Source organism: Engraulis encrasicolus, chromosome 9 (assembly GCF_034702125.1).
Source record: "Engraulis encrasicolus isolate BLACKSEA-1 chromosome 9, IST_EnEncr_1.0, whole genome shotgun sequence".
Lineage (NCBI taxonomy): Eukaryota > Metazoa > Chordata > Actinopteri > Clupeiformes > Engraulidae > Engraulis > Engraulis encrasicolus.
In genome coordinates this window covers 51,229,577-51,248,477 of record NC_085865.1, presented here as the reverse complement: position 1 = coordinate 51,248,477, position 18,901 = coordinate 51,229,577, and the positions used below count along the sequence as shown (strand labels likewise).

At 42.5% G+C, this 18,901-nt stretch overlaps 2 protein-coding genes across 2 annotated transcripts in view; one reads left to right on the top strand and one right to left on the bottom strand.

Moving 5' to 3' along the window:
* Window positions 1-12,948, top strand: part of LOC134455315 (contactin-associated protein-like 2) — a 183,021-nt gene extending 170,073 nt beyond the window's left edge. The window contains exons 18-19 of the mRNA XM_063206336.1: window positions 12,258-12,435; window positions 12,758-12,948. Coding sequence (XP_063062406.1) covers window positions 12,258-12,435; window positions 12,758-12,948 — 369 coding nt within the window. The remainder of the gene's footprint in view (window positions 1-12,257; window positions 12,436-12,757) is intronic.
* A 4,795-nt stretch (window positions 12,949-17,743) lies between these two features.
* The window catches only part of LOC134455314 (folylpolyglutamate synthase, mitochondrial-like), a 41,149-nt gene continuing 39,991 nt past the window's right edge, over window positions 17,744-18,901 (bottom strand). Inside the window, exons 15-16 of the mRNA XM_063206335.1 lie at window positions 18,529-18,595; window positions 17,744-18,373 (exon numbers count right to left, since the gene is read on the bottom strand). Coding sequence (XP_063062405.1) covers window positions 17,961-18,373; window positions 18,529-18,595 — 480 coding nt within the window. The 3' untranslated portion in view covers window positions 17,744-17,960. The remainder of the gene's footprint in view (window positions 18,374-18,528; window positions 18,596-18,901) is intronic.

Here is an 18,901-nt window from a genome sequence, read left to right as displayed (position 1 = left end):
GTGTGTGTGTGTGTGTGTGTGTTCGTGTTCGTGTGTGTGCGTGCCTGTGTGTGTGTGTGCGTGGTGCGTGCATAGTGCGTGCGTGTGCGTGCACATGTGTGTGTGTGTGTGTGTGTGTGTGTGTGTGTGTGTGTGTGTGTGTGTGTGTGTGTGTGTGTGTGTGTGTGTGTGTGTGTGTGTGTGTGTGTGTGTGTGTGTGTGTGTGTGTGTGTGTGTGTCCTCATCTGCATGAGTAGACCTGTGTGGGAGTGTGATGCCTCATCAGTGTCACACAGGCACAGCAGCAGACTCGGCCGAGAAGAAAAGAGAACAAATACGTAAATGGCAAGATGATTTCTGAAAACACACTAAATCCCTGTGAGCCATGAGTTCATCCCTAATCAGGGTTTTGCTGGAAAAAGACTCTTAATGCCATTTAAAGCAGACACTTTATTGAGATGCGGGGACTGGTGACTATCGGCTCTGCTTTGGTGATTTTCAGTGTGTGTGTGTGCATGCGTGCGTGCGTGTGTGTGTGCGAGTGTGTGTGTGTGTGCGTGTGTGTGTGTGTGTGTGTGTGTGTATGCGTGCGTGCGTGTGTGTGTGCGAGTGTGTGTGTGTGTGTGCGTGTGTGTGTGTTTGTCTATCTATGTCTGTGTGTGTGTGTGCGTGTGGTTAGCAAAGGAGTGTTGTGTGTATGTGCGTGTGCATGCGTATGTGTCTGTGTTTGTAATTGGTGAAAACACACATTGTCTTTTTTAAGACAGAGTATAGTGACGGGTTCAATCTGCAATCACTGAATATAATTGACATCAGCATGGTCATTTGTTTAATCCACTCACGTCACACAAATATGTGTGAAACAAACTCATTCAAATGTCCGCAACAGTTTGCCTTGATTAAATCATCAGTTGCTGCCTCACATTTGAATTGCCTGTAGCATACTGCCTAATTTTCAAACTTTTTTTTTTTGCTACACAGCCAGCTGTTGGAGCCTTTAATTAGTTTTAATTGACATGTCACGATCATCGCAATCCACCATGCAATTATGTCATGTTTCAATCACTTCAAGCCCCTGCCCAATGAGCAAAGGGGCCAACTGTTTGCATCAACCACTACAACCACACTATAACCATTTAAACATGAATGCTCATCAGCAAGTGGAATTGTAATGCATAAATTAAAATCATTTTGTAAGTCCGAGTTGCATCAGATCCGAGATGCACAGATTGTTGACTGATCTGGTGTGCATGTGGCCTTCAACAATGTAGCAAAGGAAACACAACTATCTGATCCAACAAAGGCTCCTCGTAGCAGGATATGAATTAATATGAACATCAATAAATGTTTGTTTAAAATGATAAATCATTCCCAAACTCTATTACGTCCCAGTGTGTTCTTGCTATTGTCTCTGACTGCAAACTGTGTATGCTGAACATTAATATTGTATGTTAAAACTATACCTGAATTCCAAAATACTGTACAACTAGCCAGGCTGTGCCCTCCTAGTGACGCAACAGCTTCGGTGCTGCTATCAGGTCAAGAGCAATGCAACATCTTTCTGAGCTCCGGAGAAATCGGGAAGCAATGAACTTTGAGCATCTCCAACTGCCCTAGGTAGAGTTGTGTTCAAGGCATTGACTTGATTTAATAGACGTTCTATTGGATAAGAAAATGCTTGGTTTAAACTTGGGCGCAGCCCTTTCTGGCCTCGAGACCAGAATCTCGATACGAGATTTGAAACTCGCAGATAATCAGGCTACTGTACTACTGTCTTCTGGGAAGTGTATCTAACTGAAAGCTGAGGGTAATTCTCAAAGTGAAGTGTTCTAGCCTTGCTAGCTCGAGTAACGCCCATTTTGCTACCTCTAAGTGTAAGTCTAAGTCTAAGTGTGTGTGTGTGTGTGTGTGTGTGTGTGTGTGTGTGTGTGTGTGTGTGTGTGTGTGTGTGTGTGTGTGTGTGTGTGTGTGTGTGTGTGTGTGTGTGTATGTGTGTGTGTCCACTGCAGTGGCTGCCATTTGCTCTCTCACTCCCTGGACTCCATCTAAGCAAACTACAGAAATGTGTTAATTAAACCTTAAAACAGGGGGAAGTGCTAAACGTATGTTTTGGAAGCAGAGGTTTACTTTGTTGAGCTCATTAAAAGAAGCCCCAAAAGAAATCAATACCTCAGAGAAATGCACTGGAGTCATTGAGGGGGGAGGGCAGGGGGGCAGAGAGAGAGAGAGAGAGAGAGAGAGAGAGACGAGAGCCGCGACGATGAGGCGAGAAGAGCCGCTCGCTGTGTGCATGCTTGCTTCCGTGCGCTTGTGTGTGTGTATGTGTGTGCGTCTGTGTGAGAGAGAGAGCACATGAGTGTGTGTGGTGAAAACTGCTTACAGCCAAACAATGAAAGCAGGTCTGGTAGTAATTTCTTCAGCTTATGATGTGTGTGCAGTAGTGCATAATAATTATGACATGCTGCAAATGAAGGTGTGTTGTAGACTTGTGGTGCCGTTGATCATTCTGAGTATTATTGCTAAAACTAACTGCTATAAACACAACCAAGGTGTCCCATCAATAAACATTTTCCTGAATGTAATCGGCCTTGTCTAGGCAGAAACTACGGCGCAGTGTTGTGAACACAGAGCGATTCCCAATTGAATATTACTCTGCTTTCTCAAGGCAGAAACTAAGCCACATAGTGCTGACTAATGATCCCTGACTGAATGTAATGTATTCTGCATTGCCTTGGCAAACCCCACGCCACACAAAGTCCTGACCACAGTTCTCAGAGTGCCTTTTGGTTTTATTTCCTATTTATTTCCCTTTCTTCCTGTTAAAAACATGCCTGCATCTACCCAGTGTGTTCATCAGTGAAGAGTAGTTTATTTATTTATTTGTAGTTTATTTGGCAGGGACAATGCAGTGCACATTGTTACAAACATGACATGGCAGAGCCATGACACAACTTTTGAATACATGGAAGGTTTATAGCTAGATAGCTAATTTGCAACCTCAGTCCCTGATCAGGCTACCTACTCTAATAAAACATATAAATCATCTAAAAGTACAATTGTACAATACAGTATACAAGACAATAATAAGCCATCTTGAAACATGCTCCCTATAATATAAAAGCCTTGTGCATTAAGAAAAAAAACAAGATGATGAGGGTAACCTACATATGCTGTGTGTGCATGTATGTGTGTGTTAACTATTGTGTGTTATGATTACATTTTCTTCAGCCAGTGTTTCAGTTGTCTGTTAAATGTTTTAAACTCTGTTTGGATTTGCATTTGCAGTTTTCTCCTCCTTTTCTGTCAACCCACAGAGTTCAGGCCAAACTGCTGCAAGACATCCAGCTGGGTCAGTAATTACTAAGGAGGATTCCTGCTTGTTGATAATTGGATAATGGGAGAGAGAGAGAGAGAGAGAGAGAGAGAGAGAGAGAGAGAGAGAGAGAGAGAGAGAGAGGAGAGAGAGAGAGAGAGAGAGAGAGAGAGAGAGAGAGAGAGAGAGAGAGAGAGAGAGAGAGAGAGAGAGAGAGAGAGGACATCATGCTATATAAGGTAATTCCTGCAGTAAGTCTGAGCTAGACCCGACTGACATGACTGACTCACTCATTAGTGGAGAGAGAGAGAGTTTGTTTGTTTGTTTATTTGTTTGTTTGTTTTAATAATTATTATTTTAATATGCGCTTATTTAATATGTATGTACCTCTTCAGCCAATGCTTTGGCAAAACAAAAAAACATTTTGTCATGCTAATAAAGCTCTAATTAATTGAAATGAGAGAGAGAGAGAGAGAGAGAGAGAGAGAGAGAGAGAGAGAGAGAGAGAGAGAGAGAGAGCATCTGCTTTAGTCCCAGCTCACTGTATGAGACAGCTGTGCCATCCATCCCCGTCAGTGGGGACAGTAGGCTTCCAGGACGCATGGGGACAATGACAGCGTTCAGTGACGCTGTTTTCATTCAATCACTCTGCTTTACACCACTAGGCTGTCCTACACACTATGCTGTAATGTAATGTTGTGTGTTCCTACACAAAGAGTTAAACCAGGTTCGCAGTCAGTCTTAATTTGCGTGACTTCATGGTTTGCCTCTCACACTATCTGGTGTCTTGAGCCTAGCTCTCTCCAATGCAGCAAGCCCATACTGCCACCCAGTGGTCATATGATATCATCACACATGCCCGCCATAACAGGGCGTCACCACAAGTTTAACTTTATGGGAGTTACTGGTAATGATAGTAGTAGTTCTGGAGATGTGTTCTTCTTTGGTAACTCAAGAGTTAAGAGAGTCTTGATCTTGAAGGGTATGTCTAAGCATATAGCCTACATCACATACATTCCAGAAAGTGTGAAAGAAACACATTCAGGAGGTATTCACATCAACTGCCTGTACAGTATGTTATGGCTCAGCACAGCAAAAAACGAGTTAAACATACACTCTGATGACGAACATGTTCAAGGGCACAGCTCCATCTTCAGAAACCTATTTTTGACATGGGCATTCAGTTATTGGAGAAGTACACACACACACACACACACACACACACACACACACACACACACACGCACACGCACACGCACACAAACACACACACACACACACATACACACACTCTCTCTCTCTCTCTCTCTCTCTCTCTCTCTCTCTCTCTCTCTCTCTCTCTCTCTCTCTCTCTCTCTCTCTCTCTCTCTCTCTCCCCCCCTCTCTCTCAGAGCCTTCATATACCTGAAAACGGCCAGACCAGACATCCTTGTCTACCTGTTAAATGCATTGCTTTATTGCTGTATTATCAGCTGTATTATGTGTAACTTGAATGCAGAACTATTTATAAGATACTGATGGCCAGGTGAGCTATGGCTCCAGACTGTCATCAAGAACTGAGGAATGGCTGCAAGATGATGTTATGAAAGGTGACTCAATACACTGTGTGTGTGTGTGTGTGTGTGTGCGTGCGTGCGTGCGTGCGTGCGTGCGTGCGTGCGTGCGTGCGTGCGTACAGTGCACATGCGCAAGCATGAGGGGAGTGTGCGGACATGCGCACAAAAACACACACGCATGCAAGTATGCACTCAGGCGTAGGCACACGTGCACACGCGCACAAGCGTGCGCGCACACACACACACACATACACACACACACACACACACACACACACTTCAAAGTTATTGCGACAGAGATGGAGTCTCACATTTGAGCAAGAAATGGAAGATGGAGTATATAACTTGAACTGAACATACACAGCCTACCAGCCTGCCTTGCAGTTCAAGAAATGGAACATGGAGTGGAGAACTTGAATTGAACACACAGGCTTCCTGCCTTGCTGCACCTACAGTTCAAGAAATGGAAGATGGAGTGGAGAACTTTAACATGCAGCCAGCCTGCACCTACAGTTCCTCCTTGTGCTGCTAACCCAAGACTAAGACAGATGTGTTTGTGAGCCATTTCATAAGAAACAGCAAACAAAGTCAACAGTATTATATTGGAGCAGCACATACAGTAGCTGTACCCGTAATGTACCATACCAAAGCTCAATGTGTTCACAAAGAACAAAAAACAGTTGCCATGGAAAATGAACACATACTGCAGCTTCATTCCAGTGGTGAAGCCAATAACATGTGGATGAGAGTGGGCAAGCCACCGGCTGACAAAGTAAATTGACAAAAAAAGCACTCTGTTGCTGCTGCTGGTGGTGGTGGTGGTGGTGGTGTCTGTGACCACCGAGTTTGTGTGTGTGTGTTTGCGTGCGTGCGTGCGTGCGTGCGTGCGTGCGTGCGTGCGAGCGAGCAAGCGAGAGAGAGAGAGAGATAGATAGAGAGAAAGAGAGATAGAGAGCGAGAGAGAGAGTTTGGAGGAGTGGACAGCCAACTCACTGTTGTTGTGGGCTTTGTTGCCCATCAGTATGATTGACACTTAACATGTGCTGTAAAGTCTCTGTCTCGTTCTGTCTTTCTGGCTCTGCCTCTGAGAGAGAGAGAGAGAGAGAGAGAGAGAGAGAGAGAGAGAGAGAGAGAGAGAGAGAGAGAGAGAGAGAGACAGAGAGAGAGACAGAGAGAGAGAGAGAGAGAGAGAGAGAGAGAGAGAACATTCCACATGAAAGCTGTATTTTATGTGACATACAAAGTAAAATATCAAAGCCAATAGTATAGGACTGCACCAATCTGACAGACTGATAGATATGAAAACATGTGAGTCTGCCATGTCATGCTATAGATGCAAAGTGTTAGTGGGTGGATCCTTTCTTGTCACCAGTCTGTAAGTTTGACGACACCCTACTGGGTGAAACGCGACCATTTGAAGATAACAGTGTGGAGGTCTGGCCCAAACACAGTCAACTGCTATCAGACCTCAGCCAACACCCATCAGACCTCAAAGCTCATCAGACTTGGAGAGAAAAAAGAGCACACCTCAAAATCCTTTATGTTTCTGTACATTTGTTAGTGCACATCTTCTGCATTCGAGAAAAAAACAAAAACAACGTCAGTACAGATAATGAAAAGACTTTTCAAGTGATACAATGATCTGTTTCCAAAAATGGAGTGAAATATTTAAACTAAAATGTGCCCCCAGATACTGGCAGCGCAACACCTGACAGAACTGTAGTGAGGTGGATATGACTTTCTCTGATGATTTATTAATTAGTCAGACTACGGCTGCTACTGTTTTCATCATAAAAACATATCAGACGGCATTAACAATTCTCTCTGAACTCCAGAACTACCTGGAGATAGTGTCTCTATTGACGTCCATGACACATATGCCTTATGGGGATGCAGTGACAAACAGCTTGTTGTTTATTCAGGGAGGGAGGGAGGCAATGAAGAGTTTGTAATGTAAGGGGCTGTCACAGCAGGGGTGCCAAACATGAATTGGGGTGGAGGACTCCGGGCCAGAATTTACTATTCATGCTGCAACACAGTGAATTAAATATTCCTTGAGCAAGCATTGAACAAGAACTTGCCATGTCATGGGCCGACTTTAACTCTAGCCTGCTGGTCCCAAATTGGGCAGTATACCAAGCCCTGAGTCCTCAGAAGCAGCAGCTTGTTCTCAGTCTGCATTCGTAATAATTTACAATGCATCCCCAGGAGCTGCAACAACATTTGCTCAAGTTGTTGATCCGTTTAATAGTCTGCATTCATAACACCCACCTGAATTCCATGTAGAAAATGTAAAAGGCTGATCAAAAAAGTTTCTTATACAAGGGCTGCCTGTGCTGTTTAAAGAAATCTTTTTTTCCTAAGTTCCCAGCAGTGGGAAACAACTAAAACAAGTCTATGGACTTCAAACAGCAAAACCTGCCAGACAAAACTCAGGAGCAACACAGGTAGGAAGGAAATCTTTTATTATATTTAGTTCCATTCCATAGTATAGTTCCAGAACTCACTTCACTTCCTGGAACAAAAGGAGACTCGTTCCATAATGAACACCTCACACTAATTCCAATTCCATTGCCAGTTGTCTTATCACAGACAGTTATAGCAGACATGTCTTCCGCTTTTGTTCAACTGTATCAGAGTGGCTGTGAAGCATGACCAGAGCATGCGCAAGCACGCACGCACGCGCAAACACGGGCACACACGCACGCACGCACGCACGCGCACACACACGGGCACGCACGCGCACACACACACACACACACACACACACACACACACACACACACACACACACACACACACACACACACACACACACACACACACACACACACACACACACACACACACACACACACACACACACACACACACACACACAGAGATAGTCTGTCTGGAGGCACCTGCTTATCTCTAATGATAAGGACCTGGTGGAGTCAGACAGAGAGGGGAAAGACAAAGGAGCTGAGAGGAGAGCAGAGCAGAGAGGGGAGAGAGAGCCGTTGGAGGCTTCCCCAAGGTGCATCAAGGCCAGGCCTCATCTGACCTCCAGTAGGCTACCTACCTCTCCTCCTTCACATCCTTCTCCTCTTCAGTTTGCTCCAGTGGGGAGGAGACGGGGAGGCCAGGAGGTGATGTGTGTGTGGGGGGGGGGTGGCCTAACCTCCTATACTGCCCTCTTTCTCCCCTGGTTGCTCTGGAGGCACAGTGGTGGAGCTGGTGAAAGGAGGGTGTGAGGAGGGTCAGCCAGCCAATCAAGGCGGAGGGGTCTGTGGGGTCAAGGCTGCCAGTCACAAATTAGAATCCCACCAGATTGCTGGAGGTGTGTGTGTGTGGGGGGGGGGGGGGGGGGGGCTGTGGCTGTGCGTGTGTGTGTGTGTGTGTGTGGGGAGGGGGGGGGTGCAGTCAGTCTGTGGCAAGTCTGATGGCAACAGTTGGCAAGTGAAGTTGGGAACTCACTTTACAAAATTCTAACGCTAAAATAATTGCATACTGACTTGATATGCCTTTACTGACGGTTAGGATTAGGAATTGTTTTGGTTTGAGTTTATCGTATGTTGTCAGACTAATGGATTGTCAGACTAATGGGTCTCTTTTTTTAAGATCGATATGAACTCAGCGGTCAATTGTTTGGCTAATGGGATGTCGGACTAATGGGCTGTCGAACCAATGACATGGAACCCTCACCCACATGGCTTAGAGAGCCCAGAGTGTTTCAAAGCCTGGAGAGAATGAAGCAGTAGCCTACATGGACAGAGAAATTATTTCAGCTTTTCATCTTGGGAGAAGCACACGTTCACTCGTGCATTTCTCATATCAGAACAACAAATTACCTGAATGAAGATTCCATAAATGAATTATCTGTCAAGCCAGGGACAAATAATAAGGAAGAGATGAGAGGGACAATGGTGTGCTTGATGGTGCCAGGTGATGTATCCCATACTGTCTGAGCACATAAAAAATAAGAATTGATGTCTCATGGATTTTTTTTTTTACTTTGCTACTATAAGGTACATGTTTCATTTGATATTTTTTCATTTCTTTTTTTTTTTTGCTGTGAGGGGATTTGTTTTGTTTGCTGTATGTCGCTTTATTATAAACCCCATCTGTCACTTAGTGTAAACATAAACACAAACATAAATAACAGATGTTCAAACAAATGTCAGGGAAAAGAGATAAAAAGAGTACGTTCCCTCTTCCTCCAGTACAAAGCAAGCTCTGCAATGCATCATCTACTGTAGGGGATACAAATTGTTATCTTTTTTTCGATTTAGCACCAGCATGCCATATTTTAAGGGTGGGCATGCGCATAAATCTTGGAACCACAGTCATAAGAGGGATGGGGCCAAAAAATATCCCTTTATGCAGTCCTCTGTGACCTTTGTTGCTTGGCCTATGGATCATCTGTAGTTTGTGTGCTCCTTGGTAATTTTTACCAGCAGGAAACCAGTGGTGTAGTCTACGTAGAACACGGGTATACGGAGTATACCCACTTCTAAATTTCAGGGATTTCAGTATACCCACTTAAAATTGATTGATCCATTATTTAGAATAGCACAAATATATACAGTATACCCACTTCAAAAAATGCTCAAGTATACAGTATACCCACCACAAAAAAAGCAGACTACACCACTGCAGGAAACATACTGTATGCCTAACTCGCCAAAGTTAGGCCAAAGATGAGATGTCATGATGGAAAGGTGCACTGTAGCTAGAGTAGGTGTAGCAACTGCTGCTCATTGAAACTGTGATCATTGAAATTTCATTTCTCATTGAAATTTCATCTTTTCATTAATATTAACGCATATTTCTAGGAATTCAAAATGGCAGACACGGAGAAGATCCACCTTTTCATGTAGGAAAAGTGCAATTTTCCCAGTCATAATGAATAGGCCTACTTATAATTTGATGTTGGTGGTAAGTATTCCTAAAAAAGGGTAATATGTGTGAATGGGTAATATGAATTCTGGAAATAAACTACTGAAATATTACACAGTGCACCTTTAAGGCCAGAACATTCAAAATGTTCACTCGCCTACTTACTGTTTTCAGGTTGTCCAGAAATGTGCCAGTGCCCGTTCCCGCATCAGTTACGTTTGGACCTAAAGTGCTGGAACTACCCACATTCACACACCTGGACTCTGAACTGGTCCATATGTGACCATGTGTTACCCGGATAAATCTATTGATGTCCACATTGTCATCATGCTTCACTGAAAAAAACAAGTATTTCCCAGTTCACATCATGAACCAACTTTCCGATTCCTGAACGCTCAGACTTGTGGTGTGTACAGTCCAGCTGGTTCAAGATTCAGTGCAGGAACGGCCACCGGCATAGTGTGTGTCAGGGCTTGACATTATCTTTTTTGCTTGCCGGCCACTGTGGCTAGTGGTTTTCCCGAGCCACTAGCCATCCCACAGTTCCACTAGCCACAAATTGTTTTTTTTTCCCTTGGCATGATGCTGTACATTTAACCTCAGAAGATGAGGTGCTAAAGCAGGAAGATGATGGCTTTCTGCAAAGAAATGAACTGAGTATCTGAGCTTTTTCTTGAACTTAAATACAAACAATGGATACACAAGGGGCAAAGTGCAGAGTATAGCCACATTGGCTAGTGACACTGAAATTGTTACCAGCCACAGCCATGGTTTACCAGCATTTGGCCGGTTGGCAGGTGTCAGTGTCAAGCCCTGATGTGTGTGTGTTACACAACTGCAAGCAAATAGCAACAGCAGCCAAGAGTCAGGCCCTGTGTCTCCTGTCTAACTGTCTGAAATCGAAGTAGCCTACATAATCTCCATCTTCTCTCTCTGATCACGTACACAGAACCCTTTATGGAGATTAATGTCATCCAGCGTTTACAGAAATAATGTGGGAGGTAACAGCTAAGGACGTGGTCTAGACACTCTGTTTGATGAGCAAAGACAAGACAAGGCTTCTGCAGCCCACACAAGACTACAAGGCGGAGAGAGCTGACAGCAGACATCACTGAATTTGTCACACAGAGTTTAATTGACGCTTAATAACATGCAATTGTAAATGAAAGGTGTCTGTCATCTTGAAACTTGAATAAGAAAGTGATTCTTACATGATGTTTTTCACAGTTTTTTATACAAGTGAATTTGCGTCAATACAATCTCCTGGAAAGAATAACAGTTATTTCCACTGTTGATTAATCTGTCAATCTTGTTTGTTCCAGACTTAAAATATAATTATACAAAATAATGAAGTTAATTTGTCTCCTGACAATGTGGCCCAAATGAAGGAATATTTTTTAAGCTCATGGGGAGAACTACAAAAATCAAAAACAAAAAACAATCAAATTTTTGAATGGCTGAATAACCAAAAGAGATGGTCATTAATTCAGTAGTTGAAGGAGCTTGTGCAATTAATTCCTTGTCACATTATCTTGTGTAATGTGGTTACAGAGAGAGAGAGAGAGAGAGAGAGAGAGAGAGAGAGAGAGAGAGAGAGAGTGTATGTTTGTTATATACCCTGTATATTGGCCTCCATCTGCCTGTGTTTGTGCAGTAATGTGACGTGTTGTTGTCATGCGTTGCGGTAGAGTTCCCTCTAGTGGCAGTTCTCGTATTGCAGTTTCATAATGCACCCCTGCAGTCTGCCTAGGGCATATTATACACACAGTTTAGCCCAGTGGGTTTCAAAGTGGGGGCCAGGGGCCGCAAGGGGGTGCAGCAGAATGTCAGGAAAAGTTTACCTCAGCAAAGTGAATAATTAAATAAACTTAATTAACTAACGGAAACCAAAATAATATTAACAAAAGCTAAACTACAATATAAACTACAATACAATAAACTACAATAATCTATTGCATCTCTGAACATTGCTATCATCATTATTATTTTATATCCAAGTGGGGCACTGCCTCACAGACCTAAACTATTAGTGTGAAACGGAGTGCAAAAAAAAAAAAAACAATGGCTACGTTTGCGAGACGTGTTTTAATTCAGAATTAATAATCCAGAATTAAATAGTTATGTTGAGTTTCCTTTGATATTTCATTTAATTCCGAATTAAGAAGTGTTTACATGGCGTTTTCAAAGAAGAAATTAAATGGAGTTAATTCCGAATTAAATGAAACGACCCTAGGGGGGCCCTTGACTGGAATGTATTGGTACATAGGGGTCTTGTGATGGTAAAGGAGAGGGTAAATCAAAGCCTGATTAAGTTGATGACTAATCAGTGTGCTCCCTGGCAAGCGGTTGCCCTCACTTTCAGTAGTCACATGCACACACAGGTTGCACAGTCACGTCTCTCTCCTTTTGTCGCTCTCTCTAATGGCTCCACAATCTAATTGAAGAAGCCTAATTCAGGCATTTTTTAGAATTGTCTTGCCTACACACTCTCACTTGCATTGTATAAAAAAACACTATCCCTCACATAGTCTAAAGTCCGAGATGTTTTATCTGAGTCACAGCAGCAGCAGCAGTGTGTTTTATCTGAGTCACTCCACGGCAGCAGCAGTCACAAGTCCAACAAAGACATCGTCAGTAGCAACACACGGCCCCTCCATGCCAACAACATCAGCATCCTACAGCACCAACATTCTCCAACGTCAACAGGTAACAGCAAGTAACAGCAAAACCACCTACATCACCATCACCAGCATCCGGCTTCACCACTGCATCATCAGCAGCATCTTCCTGTACAGCAGCAACAGCAGTCATCACACACCCCCCGCAGCACTCCGGCATGCCATGGGACATGGGCTTGGTTCACAGCCATCACCCTACTCTCGAATCTCTCCTCTGCAGCAGCACCAGTCTCCCGGTCAACGCTTAACCCAGCTGTCCCAGGTCAACCAGTCATGAATCCAAGAACTCATCCAGTTCCCAGTCCACTGATCTTCCCCTTACCTCTCAAGTCAGCCACATTATCTTCAAGGCCCCCACAGCCTGGCCTCCTACAGTCAACAGGGCCAGGCTGGCTCCTACGGACAGCTGACTTCCCCTCAGCAACCCTTCCAGCAGCAGGCGGCTCACCTTTCTTCCCAGGTCAAGAAGGGCACGCCGCAAAATGTAGAACTGCAGACGACAGAAAGGGACCTGTGCCTGTGTGTGTCTGAGATCACCTAGCTGAGAAACTTCAACGTATCCTTTTTGTTATTTAATGTGGACTAGTTTTAAGTGTAATTAAGAATTGGATACTCCTTGGTGAAGTTGAGAAATATGGGCGTTACTTGTCTTATCTCCCAGAGGCAGCAAGACTGAGCACATCTCTTGCAGCTTTCAAGAAACAACTAAAGACATTCCTCTTTCGAGAGAATCTACTAGACTAATGCTTGAACTGGCCTTGCCCCAGGGCAGACTCCTGACATGATGTTTAGTTTAGTTTAGTTTAGTTTGTGAGTGTGTGTTTGTGTGTGTGTGTACTCGTTATTTACTCTTTATATATATATATATAAAAAAAAAAAACTAACCCCTCTTTGCAACTGCACTTGTTGTTCTGTATATCTCCTGTGCACTTTGTATTTGCTTGTGATGTTGGCTTTATTATTTCCTCTTTTGAAAGTCGCTTTGGTTATAAAGCGTCTGCCAAATGCAATGTAATGTAATGTAATGTAATGAAGTCAGCCATGACATAAACAAAATGTTGGTCTCTCTGACTTTGAAATGGATTTAGTTTATCAAAAATGTCTATGAATCACTTCATGTAGGCACAGTACCTGTTATGCAGTGCCACCTGTAGGCCTACTGGATTGACTGCCTGTGTCAAGGCCAAGGCCTACATAGCCTAGTTGCTTTAGGGTTGGCTTCAGCTTATCTGAAGGCTATGAAACCATATGGTCTGTCCAGGATGTTGCATTCTTCCAATTCCAACAATCTTGCCATGCTCTCTGCTCATAGAACAACGCTCTTTGGGATGACAGTCAGAGCACACCTACGACCCTAGTAATGGCCACACTATCATACCTTTGTAAGACCTTTGGCATCATGAAGTATAGGTGGAACAAGTGTGAATGTATATTGAAAGAAAAATACCAATTACTGAAATAAAATGAAATGAAACTGTCTCCCTCAATAATGCTGCACAGTATTCTCTATAATATTGCGTGGAATAAGATGGTCCTCTTGTCCATTCTTCTGGATAGTTGTTCTATGAACTGAATTAATAGGATTTTCTTTTACTTCCTGATCAGTCTAGAGAGTTAAGTTGGAGGTAACTGGCCTTCTTTTTGCAACTGGCCAATTGCAAGCCAACATTTGCGCACAAGATTTATAGTGTCACCCCAAATTTCAGATGCTCTTCCTCTGAGACTGATGCATCTTGATGATGGACAGTGGGCTCCACTCCTGTCATAAATCACACCTGCTCCACCTGCTCATATGCTATGGAGGAACTTGTCAAGTGCCTAAAAATAAATACAACTTCAATTAAATCAATTGGAAAAGGGGTCAGTTCAGGATATAGAGGAGATCCAGGATATTTGCTAGTTCAAGGGTTTTTGGACGCCATGCTGAAGTTTGACAAAAGATGAGATAAATGTTGATAACATTTCATGCAATGTGTCTATCAAAATATTACCAATGTACAATACGGCAGAATGGCTTTATAGACCTTAGAACACCAAATGTCCTTATTTTGCTAAAATGTCAGCCATCTCAGATTTTGCTTCTAAAAGTAAAGGGAAAATAGAAAAAAAGTTGTTTTGTATTCAGAGGGGGTCCTACAAATAAATAGGATGAGACACATTACCTAGTCATAATAAGAGACGTTCAATACTTTTTTGATGTCAAATGGAGTTTTTACAGAGTAGCTCTTTCAGTGCCATGGACTTGAAAACGAGTCTTTTCAGAATGTATGGCACAGTGCCAAAGACATGATATCAAGTCAATTGCGTTTTTCATGGGGGGTGGGGCCTAACACGTTGATCTGGTATGTTTGTTGTTCACACGGACAAAGAACTCAATTTTTTATGGCTCTTAAAAAATCACTCAAACGTTGAAAAAAGCCTGTACCCCCCAGTCTTAATTTGAACATGGCTGGCACTCAATGAGTTAAACAGATAAAACAGATTAACATATTTATTTTTTGAATAAAGTTAATGTAATGGCTGACTGAACAGTCCTTTATCCATCGTGAATATTATAAATACAAGAAAAAGCAATGACTTTAGAGACCTTAAAACACCAAATATGTCATTTATGCTAATATGACCACATATCCCCCATCTTGGATTCTGGGCGTTTCCACTTCAGAAAAAAAAAAGGAAACAGGTGGATTCGAAGACTATAGAGTTTGTAGTTGATAAAAAACACAATTTGGAAAAATCTATATGAAATGTTCCTAAACCTCTTTTTTGGGACAATTGAACCTGCACTATATCCTGTCCTCCTATCAGCATCATCTTAAGGCCTTCCCATGGCTTCAAAGGCATTCCTGGGCCTGTGCTGTCCTGTGTCTCTGGAGAGCTGGACGGACCGTAAATAAAGGAGGAAAATGGTGGAGCAGGAGTCGGGACATTGCAGTCAATTACCATGTGTGTTAGGTCTATTAAAAATGCACTGTGTAGGATGGTGCTCGGAGTTATGCTGCTCATTGAAATGGTGCTGCCTATTGCCAAAATTGATCTTTTCAGTAGTATTTCCTAAATCATAGACTAACTAGTGCAGAGCCTGTTGGGTCTTATTGATCCTATTTGCCTGTGTTGTGTTTTCTAACCTACTGTAGTCTACTTCAAAAATAAATAAATAAATTAAATAACTGAGATATTTTGGAGTTTTCCCTGTGCCTTCCTAATGTGCTCTTGTCTGGCGGCAAACGCAGTTTGAAAAGAACGCGCAAGGCAACATGGGTACTCCCAGGCTAATTGTGCTCCTTAAAAGACATGAAAGTTGCCAATCATGTCGACACGTAGTCTAACATAATTTTCTACAAGATAGATAGATAGATAGATAGATAGATAGATAGATAGATAGATAGATAGATAGATAGATAGATAGATAGATAGATAGATAGATAGATAGATAGATAGATAGATAGACAGATAGATAGATAGATAGATAGATAGATAGATAGATAGATAGACAGACTTTTGAACATATTTATTTTATTTTATAAAACACATCCACAAATGTGAAATACATATATACAAAACACATTTGCAAATGTGGAAACACATCTACAAAACACAAAACACTTTTTTCAAAAACTGAAACACATTTACATCTGGCAAATCACAAATACAAATCCTGAAACACATTACAACAAAATAATTTCTTGCGGAAAGGGAGTGTCCCAAAAAGAGCAGTTGACCAATGGTGTAACAGCAAGCATGAAGTAGAAAGTCAAGCTAAAGTGTTTAGTGTTTTGTATATGTGTTTCCACATTTGCAAATGTGTTTAGTGAAATGTGAATTTGTTTTCAGGATGTAAATGTGTAGATGTATTCTAAATGTAATTTTGTTTTCAAACTTGTTAAATTTGTCTCAGCATTTGTAAAAGTGTTTTGTGGTTTGTATACATGTATTTGTTTTCACATTTGTGGATGTGTTTTATAATATTAAAAAAATATATATATTCAATGTGTAAGTGTGTTTTCAAAATGTAGTTTTGTTTTCTAATTGTTCAATGTGTGTTGTATAATCCATTAAAAAATCCATCGCACCATTGGGCCACCATAGAGACAGGGGGATATAGTACGGCCCTCGACACAAACTAAACACCTTAACAAGTCACCAAGGATTTTCCATTCGCAATCTTGACTATCTTAAATTCATTACAATGAGTAATGAGAGATGAGTAACACTGCAATTACTGAAAAAATACTGAGAAATCAGTAAATAAAAAGTCATTTAATTTCATAACTTTTTCAGATAAAAATACATTTTATATGAATGTGTACTTAAACACAATCTGAGAATGTGTCTTCCTCTGAAGTTAAGCATTGTCCCATGATGACTCATCTTTGACACAACCTGAGAGATCTTCCTGCACCTTTTCGTCCCCCTCAGGGCGCGAATGTGCGACCTCGTCAACTACATCGGTTCGGAAATGGGAGGCACAGTACAATACCACTGGACTAAAGGACCAGTCCCCCAGCCCAATGGCATCGACACTGTGATGAGGCTTTGGGAGGGAGGTTTACTAACGTTCCACGCCAATTCTGCTAGTTAGCCTCCGTTACACGCGAACTGCATTGAAACGTCAGTCATTATGTTTGCGCCACAACAACATCACTGAAAAATATCTGAGTGCTCCAGTCATCCCTGGCCTAGTCTTTCTGAAGTGGACCAGTTTACTTTCCACTACATGGGAGATGTCACAGGTGAGGCTGCACTTTTACTGGAGGCCCTCTAATGATCAACTACCCTGAGGAGCAACCGCCAAATATGCCAAATATTTACTATGCAGTGGGCAAAGAGTCCTGTGTGTGTCTGTGCGTGTGTGTGGCGCCTGTGTGTGTGCGTGCTTTTATTCATTCTGAATGTGTCTGCATTCTGATGGTAACCGTGAGCACAACGCTATTCCATTTGTGTAAAAAGAATATTGCAGAACTTGTTTTAAACCGAACACTGACAATATCCCGTTTGATACTCCAGTACTCCCTGCACGTGACGGCACTCAGTGTTTGTTAAGCTGGCAGGTTAATTCACCTCTTCTGACTCAGACGTGTCTGACAAGAGCTTTAGTTTACCCCACACCAAACAAAAACACAGCCACCAAACAAAAACACCACCACCAGACATGCCCTTTTGATGGCACACCTCCGAGCCATTTTCGCCCTTTCCTTAAAGGTACACTGTGTAAGATTTTTAGTTGTTTATTTCCAGAATCCATGCTACCCATTCACTGTTACCTTTTTCATGAACACTTACCACCACCATCAAATTCAAAGTATTCAACATGACTGGAAAATTGCACTTTTCATACATGAAAAGGGGGATCTTCTCCATGGTCCCCCATTTTGTATTTCCAGAAATAGCCATTTTTAGCTGCAAAAATGACTGTCCTTGGGCAATACTAAAAATATTAGTTTATTACTCAGTAAACTTTCATGAAAATATCAAATTTGACAATAGGCAACCCAGTTTCAATGAGCACCATAGTTGCAGTACTTTTTTGATCATTTCCTGCACAGTGTACCTTTAAGAGGCAGACGCTGGGTCCAGATGTTTAAGCACTCCCCCAACCAAGCGCAGACTTCCAGAGATCAGCACATGGATCTCAGTAGCCTCTCTGAGTGGAGAGGCCTTGGCGACCACACTTGGTTTGAGAGGGATGGCACGTTTCTCGGGCAGGGCCAGCACGGGGTCCCTTGCCTGTGTGATCCACTGGAGGGCGCTCAGGATGCAGGGGAAGACCAGTGTGTTGCCGCGGGACCAAGGGAAGGTGTCCAAGGGCAGCTGTCCGGAGATCAGCAGCTGAGCCTCGTCTGCCTCCTCCCCAACGCCGGGCCTCGCATGGCCCTCTTGCAGCCTTGTCAGCAGCCGCCAGCTCTGCTGGTTGTCCAGGCAACGTGTTAACAATTTCTCCACCGAGGCGTCGAAGTTCTGCTGGTCTGCACCAAAAAAAAACAAAAAACAAAAAAACAAGCAAATATAACTCTGTGGCAATCTTGCGCTGCAAATCTAAGACAGTAAAGCTAGTAAAAACATACAGTGAAGAATGGTTAATTTTATTTTCAGTGAAGAAATTGAATTTGAAGACCATTACCTGCATTGCACATGGTTATTGTTTCTGTGATGTTTGGGCAGAATACAGCAAAGTCAAAATGATGTGGCTGCAAAAAAAGTGAAGGGAAGAAGTATGTTTTTTTGTTAGCCTGAATTGAAAAGTCCAGTGCTAACAATATTGTCAAAAGAAAAAGGATAACGAGCACTCAAAGTCTTTTCTCCAGCTAGAAGGGGTGTATCTGGTTTCTGGTAGGCTATCTGGTGTATCCTTTTAAGGCTTCATAGAAAGATGACTGAATCCAAAGCAATCTCCTTCGAGTCAAGGTTATAGTTAGAATAAAAACCCTTTATTTTACATTGCGGTGAACAAACTTAAAAAAGTCAACCGGTTTCAGCCGTCTGACCTTCGTCAG